The sequence below is a fragment of the Zonotrichia albicollis genome, chromosome 1, assembly GCF_047830755.1.
Source record: "Zonotrichia albicollis isolate bZonAlb1 chromosome 1, bZonAlb1.hap1, whole genome shotgun sequence".
Lineage (NCBI taxonomy): Eukaryota > Metazoa > Chordata > Aves > Passeriformes > Passerellidae > Zonotrichia > Zonotrichia albicollis.
Genome location: NC_133819.1, coordinates 50,760,378 through 50,777,677, shown reverse-complemented (window position 1 = coordinate 50,777,677; position 17,300 = coordinate 50,760,378). Strand labels below are relative to the sequence as shown.

General features: G+C 33.8%; 1 protein-coding gene across 1 annotated transcript in view; it reads left to right on the top strand.

The window, feature by feature from the left end:
• CNTNAP2 (contactin associated protein 2) overlaps positions 1–17,300 on the top strand; it is a 1,022,680-nt gene that overhangs the window by 484,921 nt on the left and 520,459 nt on the right. Inside the window, exons 5-7 of the mRNA XM_005485915.4 lie at positions 8,527–8,730; positions 10,993–11,177; positions 14,397–14,540. Coding sequence (XP_005485972.2) covers positions 8,527–8,730; positions 10,993–11,177; positions 14,397–14,540 — 533 coding nt within the window. The remainder of the gene's footprint in view (positions 1–8,526; positions 8,731–10,992; positions 11,178–14,396; positions 14,541–17,300) is intronic.

Below are 17,300 nucleotides of genomic sequence, written 5' to 3'. Positions count from 1 at the left end.
CAAAAAAAATTATTTTTCCCTCTCAGGGAAGTAGCTCACTTTATATGTGTGATATAATACAAGTTAAGCATTTCATACTGCTGTATGTTGAATCCTTCTGGGATTTTCTTTCCCAGGGTGTAAGCAGTGTTGCAAGTGATGCTGATGTAGTGCCACCAGTCCTCACTTTTTTGCTATTTTTTATTCAAATACAGCATCCATTCACTTAATATTGGTAACTGTATGCTCTTTTACAGTAGCACCTTAATCCAGTAGCACTGGAGGCTGTTTACATGTTAAATTATTAGACTTTGTCTGAATCAAGGCAGAACCTAATGAATGTAGATCATCTGAAAATAAAGCTTTGACTTCTAACCTTGAGTATGAGTGGGGCTTTTAAACTGAACACACTAAAATAAATACAAAGTATAGTAAACACTGGATTCAGCCACCCGGAAGTTCACACTTTTAATCTGTGCTTGGCAGAGTTTGGGGCTCAGATTTTATGGCTTACAAGTTTGGAATCCAAACACTTACATGACAATGTGCAAGACATCATTGAGTAAGGAGTACAGTATGCATGATATGTTGGATGTTAGGCAGGAGAGGAAAAAATTGTTGACTGAATTACTTATTTTTAATTATTTGACCGCAATCAAGTTCCAGTGGTCTGCTTTTCCTATGTTGTGCTAAACACAAGATATTAATCTCTGATTAATTTGAAAATAAAACAGTGAAACTGAACTGTATAAATATGCAAAGTTGTTCTGCTATCATTTATGCTGATGAATTTTTCTCTATTAACTCATAATCTTGAATTTAAATACATGACCTAAAGGTAACTCACCTTCGTTTTTGTTACCATAAAATGAATTTGTACACCAAGATGGAATTAGCAGCAGCAGCAGATTCACAGCTGCAATAAAGGACTAGGCATCTGTTAGAAATGGGGTTTAGAAACACACATTTTTTGCCCTTAGGCAATAGTGAGGTTACTCACTATGATAAATGTGAGTGTTCCATGGTCAGGCCTGTCTCAGTCTTCCACTCTTTGCTCTTTGCAGTCAGCTGTGGAAGTTTGAATGACAATTATGAGATTTTTTACTGTATCAGACTTATCTGAGCACAGGAGCTTGAAACAGTCCATGCTCCACACACCTTAATCATTGTCTGTGCAGCTCACTTTGAGAGTTCAATTTAAATACAAGATCCATAGTTGGAAGAAGTAAAGAACATGTGTTTGAGAGTGATTTTGTGAATAAAGTATATGGAACATGACTGAGAAAGAAGAATTTGGTCTTGAGTAATGGGTGCTCTGAGAGCATCCAGATATTAAAAGACATGAAAATATTGTATACCAGGAGATGATTGAACTGGGTGGCATCAGCTCAAAAAGAGAACTTCTAAAGCAGTATTTTGTGGGCCAACCGTGTGTCTTTCTGTTTTCATGTAGCTGTACACATTAAAACCAAAGCTCTAGCTAGTCATCCATTTCCTTAATGTTGCAATAGATTGTCTTGTCCATTTTGTAGATAATTTATTCACTGAGTGAACTGGGTGTGAATGTTGTAAGACATGGTACAATTTTTTTATTTGCTGTAGTTCTTTTATTAAGTAATGAGTAAGTTCACCAGTGTAATAAGGATTGAGACCTGTTTTGGCCATTTACTGTGTGAGAGTCAGAGCTGTCTTCTTTTATTGACCTGGAGCTCTTGTGATTTACCTTTTTAATAAACAGTGAAAACATTAGTAGAGGCTAGCTGTTTTCAAGTAAATTAAGTACTGTACCTGGGTTTAGAGTTTAATGATATACTTTAATGTTCCCATTGAGATCCAATGTCAAATGATGGGTTTCAAAATGAAGAACAGAATGAAACATATTTACAATTGCAAGGAATGCTTCTGGCTTGTAAACCAGCATGATAAGATACAAAAAGCAGACTTTCTTCAGAGTATTTGAATTATACGTTTATTTTTACCAGATTTATTTTAAAGTACCATAACTAAAGAATAGTAGATCATAGAGAATATTTTGTTGCATATAGTTCATAGTTGCAAGGCGCCTGAATTTTAATTTTCACAGTCATAAATGAACCATATAAAGATATATATATGAAAACTTTTCAAAGTGTAAAAACTCATGTACAGCTATCAAAAATGTGCTTTTATTTATGCTGAATCTCTTTTCTTCCTTAGGAATAGACTACTTTAAATAGACTGTATCTCTTAGCATCCATTGTAATTGTCCGTCTGGAGGCATAAAGCAGAATAGATTGTAGAAAGAAAAGTTCTTTTCTGAGATGAAGATTATCTTGTGTTACAGTCTTAGTTCTCTCTGGCACTGGTAGTAGTCCACTATAGGAGACTACTGTGTACTGTTCAGTATTATTTATTTTGCAACCTGTGGTTAGAATGCGTAAGCTTAAAAGGGAATTGCAAAGTATAGTATGAGTATGTTCATTTTCTCATTTCTCCATCTTATGGTAAAAATGTAGCATATATAAAAATATGCCCATTTAATTTTTAAATTAATTATATTTTGAAATTAATTATATTTTTGAAATTTGAAGAACCAATGAAAGAAAATTTTCTTGAAAATTTTCAACCAAAAAAATCATTAACTTAACATTAAGTTCTTGAAATGTCATCCTATTTAAACACATCCTTAAAAAAATAATTTTGAAGTATATTCTGAAGCCTCATCTAAGTTCATAAAATTTTCAAATGCTTTAGTGTTTTCTCCTGTGTATATAACAGTAACTAATTCAAGTTAGTTGAAACTGCACAGAACTTCACTTGTCACAAAATTATTGTCCCAAGGAACAATTAGCTTGTATAAAAATTTAGTTTAATATTGTCAGAAAGAACCCAATTTTCCTACTAAAAAAAAAAGCAGGAGGAAATACATATACATACACTTGGGGACAGAGGAAAACTTTAGCCATGGTCATTATGTTAATATCTTTGCATATATTCTATATTCTTTTGGTTTTCTTTCTTCTTTAATTTTGCTTCTTCTTCTTTTTCATTTCACTTGTTGCATTTGTTTCTTATTAGATAGAAATTATGACAAAGTCACATGTTTATAAACATTTTCACAGGAGTTAGAAAAATTAATTGTAAATACCACCATTAAAATAACTACAATTTTTTTTAGCAGAAATATTATATTAGGATAAAAATAGGGGAAACTGTTTGTGCTTTGAAATTCAGGGAAAAAAAATTAAAGTACCAAGTGTTTTTTATATATCTTAAGTGGATATTGCACTCAGAACTTGGCAAAGCATTCTCACTACCTTTAGGAAGTATTTCCTCACAGATTTATTTGGAGAGTTTCTGGCAGGCGTATAAAAAGTGAGAGCAAAGTTTGTGTCATTTACCCAAGCATTGAGTTAAAAATACACCTTGACAAAACTCTTACTACTTTCATACTGCATTGCCATATGTACACTGTATGTAATGTAAAGAAAGGAGAGGAAAAATTCCACACCTCCTTGCAAAGGTATTTTTTCTCTTTCAAACACTGACATCACTTGACAGATAACAACAGGATTCAGGCTCAGTGCATTGGAAACTAAGCAGGCAAGAGAAGAGTAAGATTGATTTTCTTTCACCATGTGCTTCCAGAATATGAATAAGTGCACATTATTGTAATGCAACATACATCTGTATCTGTGTTAGTTTTTTGCTCCTTTGTGGCAGGTGCCTTGACTTTTGAAAAAGGGAGTAGAGGCTGTGTCAATTTGGCTGCAGCAGACTTGAGGCCAGAGCTGCCCGTGTCCTTACAGCTGGGCTGTAGTGCCTGAAGGCAGTGCTCAAACACAGAACCTTTCGCTCTTTGCCTCACTGCAAGAAAACATAAAAGAGGAGGTAATCTTTTGACTGCTGTGCTGGGCCATGGCTTTTTTTTTTGTTTTGTTTTTGGGGTTTTTTTTTTTTTTGGTGAAGTGATGTGTAGCAGTGCATCTCTAACGTTAGCTCAGCGAACTTAATTCTGCTGAGGCTCAAGATGCAAAGACCCCAGTGGCAAATTCAGCACACTATCAAGTTGACAGCATATGGAACTCCTGAAAAAGTAGGTTAGGATTTTCTGAAGAAATTTCTGTAAATGTAATTTTTTTGTGAATATTAACAAAATGAGGCTTTATTCTTGGTATAATTTTGAGCCTTATCCCTTTCTTTGTTAGAAGAAAATATTATTTTTTTGCTGTTAAACTATTTACCAATACACTGTTTATGTGCTATTTCCCACAATGATATTTTAGAACCTGTGACTAATAGCTACAAATGAAGCTACATATGTGGAATAGTTTGGGCCAGGCAAAGATGCTTTGATGTATCTCTGATATTTTTAGATGGTAGATGCTCAGTGTATGGCTATTACCATCTATTACTATATTACTAGACCATCACATGTAGGGTTCAAACTATAGGGTAAGAAAAGAATGGTAAAAGTGAGGATGTTTTCCCTAAAGCTCATTTAGTCTAAACAGACAATTTAAGCAGATGAAAAAATGGATGAGAGATAACAGAGTGGGAAAATTTCACTGAAGGTCGCTGTCAGTCAGTGGTACAGAACTTTTATATCTTTAATCCCACTGAAATATTCTGTAAAGGCTTTGAAGAGTCAATCATTCAGAGATCAGTAGCAATTTAAAAATATGTGTACATGTTAAATTTGTAATTTAGGAGGAGAAACATATTGCCATGGTTTTTGTTCACGGTATGGTAAACATTTTTCTGGAAAACACTTTGCTTTTCTGCTTTGTTTTGATCACTGTAATTTTACTGTGTCACAAAGCGGGGATTTTTTAGTAACTCCAGGCAGTACCTTGATCAAAGCAGCTAAGTAGTTGTGAAGAAGTATCTCATGAGTCTTTGTGAATGAACACTTCTTCATTCTTAAAATGCTGGCATTGAAGATAGTTATATTTCTTTCACAAGAAATGGAGTAAATAGTGAAGTTCTGAAGCTTGAGTCTGATTTGGGGGCTCTTTCTTTTTAATTAGTTGATAAATTGAAAGATTTGATGCCCTGGTCAAATTTTGCCAAATCCTGCATGTAGCCAAAAGTACAGGAAAAAGCATAGGTAGGAAGACCTGTGGCTGGGGATTTAGCTTCCTTGGAGATTTGGGAATAGGGTCACATTTGTCACCCAATATCCTGTTAATCTTTGCAAGGCTTTCTGTGATATTTTTAGAGGAAAATTGATGATGCATTAACAAATGAAAGGACTTTAATGTGGTCTCAAGCATTAACTGTTGTAAGGCCTAACACATCTAAGTAGCCACAGGAAAGTGGTGTAATATTTTTACTGTTTTAACACTGTTTTCCAATCTAACTATATAATAGGAAATCCAGTAGGGCAGAAATCAAATTGCAAGTAATCAGATTTGTGCTTCCTATTTCCATGTAATTTAAAAAAATTTCTCAGGTTTTCTTTCTCCCTTCTTTCTTCATTTTCTTCTTCTTTCTTCTCTTTTTCTCTCTTTTTTAAATTTTATCTTTTCTTATGAAGGTTTTCCCTGTTGCATTAGTAGCCTCTGACAACAGTCACTGACTGCAGATGTACATACTTCATGTGATGGTTTAGGTCTTTTTCCTACTAATGCTGATAGATGAGTGGCTAAGGAGGAGAAAAATTATATATTTACATTGCAATTATAGGAATTATATGGTTTATTGTCTGAGCAGCATTCTGCACTACGGTAATTATCATGATATTAAATATCTGAGTGCCATCATAGAAAGAACACAAGTCATTACAACAGTCTACATATGATAACTCTTAAACATAATTGCTGTGTAATCTTCAGGTGATTGAATTATCATTCAGACCCATGCTGACAGTACAGACATGCCTAAAAAAAATCTGTTTAATCAAAGATTACTGCAGCTTCTTTTTTTGATTGAATTATTTTCAAAACATGGAAATTCAGGGACAGATTCTGGAAAAAATACAGCCCTTTTACTCAGCTTTGTTAAAGTGTGTAATATAAATTTTCTTCAAAGAATGGGTACACCTATGGAACTGTAACAATGATGTAGGAACAGAAGGGATACTTGCCTTGTCATGGACATCTTGTGATGAATCCACAAAACTGCGTGGTCCTGACCAGCTCTGGGTCAGATCCATGACTATTAAGCCAACTTTTTCAGATGTTACAAAGTGGTACCTGCTGGCCTTAGTGGAAAACTGATATATCCCATACAGAAGTTTCTGTGACCATCAGAAAGTAAATTTAAGAAATTTTATGAAAGACAGTCTCAAACATTGCATGTGGAATCATCTTTTTATGATGTATATTTGATATGAAGGTTACTTAAGGTGTAATATTCATCAATTTTCTTTCATATTATTCAACACTTGTGCCAGACAGTCGTATGTAGATTTAAAAAGCAGGATCTCTACAGCAAATTTACTTTACATAAAGGTAAGATTTTTGTGATAAAAGGGTGACTTTCATACTGCATTTTTTTCTATAAACAGATTTCATGTTTTTCTAAAAGTTGCTTTTGTTTTTGTTTTTTCCATAAACTATATACAAAAATCTCAAGAATTAATTTCTCAGATCTCTTGACAGCTTGGAAGGCAAACAAAACCAACTGGTTCATATAATCTTTGTTACATTATTTTTCTAACAATGTACTTTGTTTCTTAAAAAAAGTAATCATTCCAGAAGTAATGGATTTACTTGAGCCATGATAACCCCACTTCTGAAATTCAATTTGTTGCTTCTGAATACTTCTTCATCTATGCCCAAGTAAATGTGCCCTGTTTCATGCTGGTAACTTCTAAATGGAGTTATTACACAACAAATACAACATACCATTTTGATATTTTACTTAGAGCAGAGTCCCATGGTTGGAATTTGTCATTTGGAAGAACCAGATCAGGCTGAGAGTTCCAGTTGTACTTAAAGCTTAATGCATATCTATTATTGAAACTTGCAATTTAAGAGGTGTTTCATAAAGAAAAGTGATATTTCTATTATATATTGCTGAATTCTGACAAAAATGAGATGTAGGGCGATAATTATGGGATATCACAGTCATTTCTAAGGCTCGTATTTTATGTACCAAATAAAATTCTTCACAATTTAGTTGGCATAAACAATAAGGGGATCACAATTTATGAATTCTTCAGAAGTCTTTGCAGATTTAGGAAGACTTGGTCATGTAAATTCAAATTGAAATATATGCATTTAGGCATAGTGTTTTAATGGAGTTTTGAAACAGGCTTCTGTGTTAATTATACAACATATATGTGTTTGTCTCTGTGTTTTTGAGAGGGGATGAAAGTTTTGAATGAATTCTCACAATAACAACAATAACAAGTTAGGAATTGGAAAAAGTTGCAAGGAGTCACTGAAGAACAGACCACAGAAGAAGGCAAAAATTAGATGTGGTTGAATAATAGATGATAAAATGCCATCCTTCTTTCCATTCTGAGCATGAACAAATATGGTCTGTCAATCAGGAGTTCAAATGCTTTTGAAAAACAGGAAGAATTTTACTTAACAACTATTCAAATTGTTAGTTGTCAACAGTGAGGATGAAATGTTCTTACAAATAGTTGCTAAGACACTGGTGATTGGGTTATTAGCAACTTACAAAGGGGATTTTTTAAATATGTGTAAATTTTTATAGATAAATATCTGTTTGAAATCTTTTACAGAACTTACCTTAAGTGATGAGATTCAATATTCAGCATAAATGCATCTGTTGAATGGAATCCAGTTCTGCAGCTATTTTTACTGGGATCTAGCATCCAGAAAATTGTGGAAAATTTGTGTTCATTCTTTAAAGTAGAGATTGCATCATGAAAATAAGACAAAATAAAATTTTGAAGTGTTATTTTGCTATATATATATATATATATATATATATATATATATATATGAATATTGGATATGAATATTGGATTGACCTTAAATGTTTGCATCCCTCAGTTTCCACATATTTTGAACAAAACCAAACATGAAAAAAATTGCTTCAAATGACAGAGATTTGTTTTTTTTCTTTACAAAATTAGTTGAGGTCATAACTTACTTGTCATTTCATTAAATATACAAGGCTTATGTCTGTTTTATATAAAGTCTAAAACTACCAAGCAGTTACTCTGGACTCATTTTTATTGTTTACAGTCCTTGCAGATACCTATAGTGAATTTTAAAGACCTATTAACTGATTTATTAATGACCAGTCAGATGTTTACTTTTCATTTTGAGCTATAATTAGATAAATGTACATGGCAGCAACTCTATTTGAGAGAAACTGAAAGTCATTGAGTACAGTTGTAGCATTTTTCCTCCCAAATCTGATTTGTTTCTGTTTTTACTTTATGTGGATTAAATTTATATTCTGCCTGCTTCTTACTTTTTTTGGCAATAAATTGTGGACAAAAGAAAATGTATTTACAGTGTATTCACATTTGCACGTTTTTTATTCTGTTAAGGTACAATCTGCATAGGGCATGTCTGTTTTTCCAGTGGCCGTAGAAATGTATAACTGCTTATCAATGATTTTATTTTTTTTTTCCTTTAGGGGCTGATGTTATCAATTTTGATGGCCATGTAGTGTTACCATACAGATTCAGGAACAAGAAAATGAAAACACTGAAAGATGTCATCTCTCTGAAATTTAAGACCTCTGAAAGCGAAGGTGTAATCTTCCACGGAGAAGGACAGCAGGGAGATTATATCACCTTGGAACTGAAGAAAGCCAAACTTGTTCTAAATTTAAATTTAGGTATGTTTTGATTGTTTAGTTTTTTAGTAGTTTTTTAGCTCTCCCACTGAAATTTTAGATAATTTGGTAAGCTGCATCATTTAATCAGACACTTTGTTGAAAATGTTGTTAATTCCCTTCCTGTATGTTGGGGGAGTGTGTGTGTGTGTGTGTGTGTGTGTGTGTGTTTAGTTCCATCCTGTCCCTTTTGCTCTGTGTTAGATACTCTGAAAAGAAGATCATACAGGAAAGCAAGATCAGCAATATATTGTCATTATTGCAAACAAAAAAGAAAAAAAAATAGTTTTCCAGAATTATATTTGGTCTCAGCCACGGCTTTGTGTGAGGGAAGGACACTGTAGTCACTTCCGAAGGAATAAAGGTCACACTAAGGAACCTTGCAGAAAAAAAATAATATCAGTCTACTAAGCTACAGGCCATATGAAGTTGGCAGCAGCAGCTTTCCTAGAGTCTGAGGAGGGCTAGAAAAGGAAAATAAATAGATTGTTCAATCAGGCAATCTTATGATGAAATCCTGTGCACATTACTCTAGTTCCAGTCCTCCCAGTAGAGGACTACAGGCTCATAAGTGACTGGATTTATAAAGTACACTTATTATGAAAAAGACCCATACTTACCTGGTTTGAGGTATTTTTCCATTCAAACAAAAGAACCTTAGAAAAAGATTTCATGCAATTTTACTTAGTTCTCTTATAGACACATGAAGAGTAAATTGTTCCATTTGTTATTTACATTGAATAAAACTTATTTCCACTAGCATTTTCTACTGTTATTTTTCTAACAATCAACATGAACAGATGATGAGATAACTAAAGCAGTTACCTATTTTTAAGAATTTTAATTGCAGTAGTAACCCTTTCATTTCCTGTTCCTCTATAATCTTCAGCACAAACTATCTTTATAAGCTACTATAATTTCCATATATGAGTTTGTTGAGGATGCTCTTAAATCATTAGGCTGATAAATGGGACTGGGCCCTGTGACCCACACTAAATAAACAGATGTAACGCTTTATGGTGTTATTATTCCTCTGCCTGAGAGTATTGTCTTTGCATCAGACACAGTAGAAAAGCATGCTCATCTTGCCTGGTGGGATCCAGTGACTTAGTTTCAAACACCAGGGACTGGGAAAGGATGGGGAGACAGAAGTGAATTTATTTTTCACTTTGCACTGTGTTTGAGTTTGCATTGAAGAAACTGAGGCTCAATGACACGCACGCAATTCTATTTTATTTTTTAACCAACAGGACCATTGGCCTTCAGCATAAGGGCAGGGTGGTCATTTGTAGGAAGTAATGTCTTAAGCCATGGAAATGGGATTTGCCAGAATGTGTTTTTGGCACGCACAAACTTTAATGTCTCAGTTGCAGGCATTCTTAAGGGTAAGAAATTCTCAGCCTCAGAAATGCTTCAAGTCCTCATGTATTCAGAACATGGAAGATTGCATTGAGTTATTGAGCAGTGCAGCAATTTTTTACACTTACTGCTGAATTAGTCATTTGCTGCTTCAGTTGGGATCCATGCTATCAACCTTTGCTGGCTTAGCTATGTCAGTCAGATGGCAATGAGATGTGATCTCTGACTAGCACAGCTACACTGGCAAAACCCTCAGGATAACACAGCAGAGAATTGTAAAGCTGTAGTCTTGCTAGTAGTTTGACTTCCAGAATAGGAAGATTGCTTCAGTATAACATAGCAAAATAAGCTGTATTAACAGAAGATGGTTTTTGCTGTTGTTAGCACAGTCTGCACTGAGCCTTTTCCCCTCTGCTTGCTAGTATAATGATACTCTGGTAAAGGCCACAAAGCATAAAACTCAAGAGTGAGATTTTGGCTGTTTTTGCCAAAATCTGTAATCAGACTCCATGTCCTCCCCAACATTCATAAATCAGTACAGTTCCAATGCAGCTCAGGATCTGGCCCAGAGGTGACAGCTTTTCTTTTCTGTGGAGTAGAAGCAAAAGCAGAAAACCCTTGATGAAAACATCTTTACAACTGGAAATTGGTATTGCTTCTCAGGTTAATTTACAAATAACTGCTGCTATGAATTTATACATATATTTAGACAATTCAGTGATCAGATGCTTGCTGTTTTGTATTGGTGGCAGCAGCTCTCCACTGGGCAGATCCCAACTTCATAGCACACTGACTTCTTCCAGTTAATTGCACGTCTGGTATGATTCGGGTGAAACATCGACAAAGAAAGAGGAAAATGTTTGCCCAATTGTATGAGGTGAGAAATGCTATTGTTTCTGTCCTCAGGCAGCAACCAGCTTGGCTCTATTTTTGGCCACACATCTGTGACAACAGGCAGCCTCTTGGATGATCACCACTGGCACTCCATCATCATAGAGCGCCACGGGAGGAACATCAATCTCACCCTCGACAGACACATGCAGCACTTCAGAACAAATGGAGAATTTGATTATCTGGACCTGGACTATGAGGTAGACAGTGAAACTTCTTTCTTCTCATTCAAATTGCTTTTATAAAGTTCAATAAGAAAGCTAACATAATTTGTTTTCTTAATTTTTCATACATTTGTTTTGATTACTTATTCCTTTATATTTCCTGAAACTTTGTTTCCAACAGGATTCTCTTTTAATTGTAAATTATGTTTCTCTTAATTAGCCTACCAAATCCCATCTGCTGTAACAATCATCTCAGCCCTTGGTTTTAGAGTGGGAGATGTGTGTTATTCAGCAAGATAGGCATACATGATATTAAAAATCTCTAAAAGCAGCTGCTCTAAGCAGGAAGTATATTTTAAAAAGTATAGTGCAATCTGTTGTTTCACTCAGGTGAATTTTGCTCTTGAATCAGAAAGCCTTAATCTGAAGAGTTAGAGTTTATTTTTAGCAAAGGAAGCAGGTTAGAACCTTTTTATTAATACACATCTTGATCTGCCCTGTCTTAGGTAGGTAGATACTTCCTTGTATTTTCACAAATATGGCATCAGTAACTTCATTTGTGAAAGAAGCAATGAGGAGTTAGGAAAGTTGTAAGAAAACTTGTTTAATCAATCAGGGTAATGCAGACAAGTGCTGGTAGTAATTAAATGTGGATTTATTGTTTGATTACACTACAGCTTCAGCTATTACAAACTTGTTGAGCTCCTGTAATCTGTACATGAAGTTCAACACATTAGTTATTGCAATCTTTGTATAATATTTTCTTACACTCTTTACTGTTTCTGATGAGAATTAATTTGGTTGACTGCACCAGATATGTCATTTCCACCCTTACAACTTTTTAAGATGTAAGAGTGAATATAAATGATGTAATGGAAAAAAATTTGAATTAACTTGTGGTTTTTTTTATTTTGATCAACAGTGTTTTTTAATTTTTCCAACTTGTGGGGTTTTTTATTTTTACTTTTGACCAAGAATATATGAAATGTTTGAAAAAAGTAATTATAAATGTTTCTGAGTCAAATATTTGATTATATTCTGAAAAATGTTTGTGGATACATTATTTACTGTAACTCTAATAAGAAAATAACAAGCAAATTTTCCTGTACCCCTATTAATTATTGAGCACTGAAGATCTGAACTGAGCTACTTAAAACTCATATAAATAGATTTTATTACAGGCTTTTAAATGAATGAGAAAAAGGCTGAATGCCATAAGCCACAGTTGTGCAATTTGTGCACATGTGTGTATATATGTATGCATACATATATAAAATATTTACATAACAAACATATTGCATATAAAAAGTGTACCCCATTAAGAGCTGAATTCAGTGCATTCACTTTCCCATCCTCTCTGCATAAAGAGACCTCACTATCAGTTCTCAAAGATACATTTCATTTTCCATATACGTGGATCTCCTTGTGTTTAATTGAACTTCTTCAAGTGTGCGTGTGTATGTGTGTCTGTAGTTCATATAAACTCAAGAGAATTAATCTCCTTCCTTTCCTCACTGTTATCTCACTGATTTTGGAGCTAGACACCACAGACTAAATTTAAAGGTATTGTCTTTGGGATTTACAAGGACTAAAGCCAAAAGAATCAAAACTATTTTTCATAGACAAAGTAGTTTCTAGGTTAATCTCTTTCAGAAGAGTTAGGTAAACACAAAAAAAGGAAAAAAATATTAGTTCTGATTGCATTTTTGAGATCAAAAATAGTCTTGTAAGTTGCTCTTAACTCACTGTCACATTATATGTTTTTTGCTTTTTCTTCTTTTCTTCAAAATTCTTTCTTTTTTATTTAATTGTTGTATTTCATTTAATCCAAACACATGCATAAAATATTTGACAGCTATTAAACTATTACAGTTCCATTCTCCATATGAAGAGCTGTATATTCTCTAAAGTCAAGCCATGTCAATTTACAGTACCTGAGGATGTCCCCACAAGATTTGTGCACACCAAAAGCTGGTGTGTGTGGTTTGTAAAGGTTTTAGATTTCAGCTGTATTGTTTTAGTTCTTTGTATATGCCAAGTGGAAGCTTCCTCTTTGGGATAGAAACTGATATCTTACATGCATTTAAAACTGAAAATGTCAGCCTAGAGCTCTGTTTTCCTTCTGTTGGTAATAACAAATGGAATGGACAATGAATAATGGTTAAAAGCTTAATTCTGCCAAATCTTAGCACTAGACTAACAATTGATATTTTTCTGAACATTTGTGAGGCAGGAAAACAAGTTGTTATTGCTATTGACGCCATCATCTAATGGATATAATTACCTAACACTGATTGCAGGGACTAATCTCATGAGACCCTTATTCTTGGCATTTGAGCTGCAAAATATTAATGAAAGCATGTAACATTATCCACTTCTAATCATTTCCATAAAGACCATTATATGGCAGAGACCTGTATCATCTCTATGGAGTGACAGAGATGTCACTCTTTGAAGATAAACACTTTTAGTTTGTAAATATTTGGGTTTCTAAGTTTTTAGCACTATAGATTATGGATAACCCAGAATCAATTAGCCAGGGTAATGAAGTTCATCTGTAAGACAAAAACCAATTCCTATTTGAGTTTGATGACTGACTCCTTGCAGAGGTTGTCTTGATCTTCTCTAAGGAGATAATTTGACCAGATAAATCAAGGGGTAACTCCTCATTGACTATAACTACATGACAAAAGCATGTTCTTGGTAGTGAAAGGTCCTTCTGTCTACCAGGGGATTGCATCTTTAACTGTGTGACTCTGTAAATTCTTCTGGGTGAAGTAGACATATGAGCATTACAGAAGAATTACATGCCACATTGGAGCCCACCACTGCTGTGCTGTAGTCTGAGCTCTGGCACAGTTAGAGCTGAGTGAATGATTTGAATCAGATTATCTGGCTAATTTCATGTCTACTTTTTTAGAAAAATACTGTGATGGAAATTTGTCCCAATGTCCTTGTTTGAAATGCTTATTTTCCAATATCAATCAGAGCTGTTCACATGTGATGTGTGTTTGTTTACTGTTTGGACAATTGGAATAATATTTGGGTTTGGCTACCATAAATAATTTAAATTAATTACAATTCTTATTTCTGCTTTTGCAGTATTTATTTTGATACATCCTTTTTCTGTAAAGAGTGCTGCCAGCTCTCTACTTTGCCATGCTTGAGTGCTCAAAGAAAGCAATGTGTACAACAAAATTCTTTAACAGTCTTTGCCTTCCAGTAACTATCTACCATTTTTCTGTTTCATTTAAGATAACCTTTGGAGGCATGCCTTTTTCTGGCAAGCCAAGTTCTAACAGTAGGAAAAATTTCAAAGGCTGCATGGAGAGCATCAACTACAATGGCAATAATATCACCGACCTTGCCAGGAGGAAGAAATTGGAACCTTCAAATGTGGTAAGATCATAATTTCATGGTCATCTACCCTTCTGTTTCTACTTCTAAAGAAGACTAGAAGGTACTTGTGGTTGTGTAGCTGATATTTTTGTGATATACTGCAATAATATAAAACACAAAGCAAATTTTACCACAAATCCAAAGATCTTATTGTATGTACATTTGTGACTTTAAAAAAATATTATCATGTATGAACATTTTATTTCTGGAGTCTTGTTTCATCTTTCAAAAATTAACCTTTAGTGTAAGTCAGATAGTTTTGTTTTGTGTTTTCTTTTTTTTTTTTTTTAAAGAAAATCAACTGAAGCAGTAAGTGCTTTTTCCCTTTCTTCTCAAATTATAGTAGTCTAAAACTAGTGCAGACAAAATTTATTGTTAAATGAATTGCAGCTTTCTTGTGGCTTTTAAATCCTGGTAATATTCCATCCCTGCTGAGCTAGTTGGATGGTTTTAGTGCAAAAGTCTTTGGATGAGAATGCTTGTACAGTCTTTTCTTACCCATCTGAAAACCTCAAGATATTACACTTGAAAATCATTATTTGCTTATTAACATTACAGAGGTTATTAGCATTTTAGTCTATTTTTGCAGCAGCTTAAGTGTGCATAGTTGCTTTCATGTGCAGACTTGTGGCTTTATGGGCAGGGTGATTAAGAAAGAATGTACTTTAATTTCTCTGGTTTTTAAGTTCTAAGTGTTTCTGAAAATGCTTGCTGGCATGTAGAGGTAAGAAATAAATGTATTATTGCCCTGAGTTTGAGATGGTTTGAATAACTTTTCAAGGCTTTCTTCTGTACAAGCTTACACACTTCACAAATTCTTGCTAACAGTATGGAGGTTTACACAATTTCATTATCCTTTATGTAATAAAGTGTTAAGATGTGCAAATGCAGTGATAATGCCATGCAAAGGATTGATTATCCTTGGATAGTAAAACTGAAGCTCCATGTCATTGCATGACTAAACAGTCAAGGAAATCCAAGGGATAATCATGAGTGTGTGATGTTTGCCTGTACAAACTCAGTAGTACAGCCTGACACGTATAACCTTTTCTACACATAAATTTCATCAGTATTGTCAAAGGCAAAGAATACAATATATATTCCTTTCATTAAGATTCCAGTTTTAAAATTTTTCAACTTATCTAATGAACTCCTAAAACTTTAACCTTTTTTTATTTTTTTCATAATTACAAGAGATTTCTTTTCTGCAGGGCATTTTCAGCTTTAATGTAAGCATGATTTTGAAAGATTAATGCCTGAATTTAAAAAGAATCTTTATGCAGGAGCAATCTTTCCATTTTGCTCAATCAAGTCCACTGCAAGTTAGTAGGACATATTCTTAAATCCTCTTTCTGAACAGAAATGTTGCTTCAGAAGCTCCTATAGTGCAAATCCTGTCCTTCAAAGTCCTAGCATCTCAAAAGTGTGGCATAGCTAGGAGACATGTCAAGTCTCTGAAAAATCATATTTTGGATTGTTTCTCTCTTTGTTCAGTTCTTTACTTTTAAAATTCTGTTACCCATAACATGAAAATAAAATCCACACAAGCAGCTCTGGCAGTATTAGTGCCACATCAAGAGGTGATATGCCAGTTTAATTTGATGCTTCTGTTGATTTCCAATTCTGAGAATGACTAGAAAAATAGAAGCGACCTTTGTTTTCAGTAGAAATACTTAAATTGCTACAGCTCTTCAAAGGCAAAATCAATTTTATTCTAACTAAATCAACATGGATTTTTATGTTTTTTACAAAAACATTTTTCTCCGAGTTTTTAGCCTGATTAAGCAAGAGAAATAGACTTTCTTGAACTTATTGCTGTTGTTAAGCGTGTTTATGATGATGGCACTCCAACAGGGATCCAAGCAATCCAACAGGGATCAAAGCTCCATTGTAGGAGATTCTGTACAAAGACACACCTTCCCCTTAAAAGGCATGACACAATATAATGTGACTGAATACAAGCAAAGTAATCAGTCTGGTCATGAGAAGTATTACAAAGAAAGGATAACTTCAGGATAAAAGAAGGATTTTAAAGGGGTGTGAAAAAAATAAAATAATATTCCTAGATGAAGGCAGTTGAATTTCAGAAGTCACACATTGAAAGGGACTTGACACACTGATTATAAAAAATGAGAAGGCCCAGAAAATCAGAGATGATAAAAAGATGATGATCTTGATTTTTTTCTGAACAAAATTAATTTTTTTTAAAAAAGTATCTTATATACATACATTTTATGAACAGAAAAGCACCACCAAGCCCTTTTTGCTTTGTTGAAGAGTAAGGATAAAAAGACAAATTAGAAGTATTTTAAAATGAAATAAAGTCCAATGCTGACTTTAGTAACATATTTGATTTAGATTCAGAAGGTAAAGAGGAAAAGTTATTTTGATTATTTTGTGATATTTTAAGTGGCATTAGTGCATAGTGCATTGCCCATACTATATGATCCATCCTGATTTAGCAGTTAGTATAGTCTTAATAAACTTATTACCTGTCTTCTGGGAGCTTCCTATTCAGCTAGTAGGTCTTTTATTTGGGAAAGGTATTTACTGTAGTATTTTACACAAGGGATTATATTTCAATGTGGATAGGCAAAATTGATTTATAAGCAAACATGAATGTAATTTGCCATATAGATGAAAGATCACAGTGCACAGATCAAGCTGCACAAATTAAGTTGTTTTTACCTTTTCCCTGCCAACGTAGTATGAAAAAGTCTCTAATAAGACCAAGAGCTTCAATATAAATGCACAGTATAT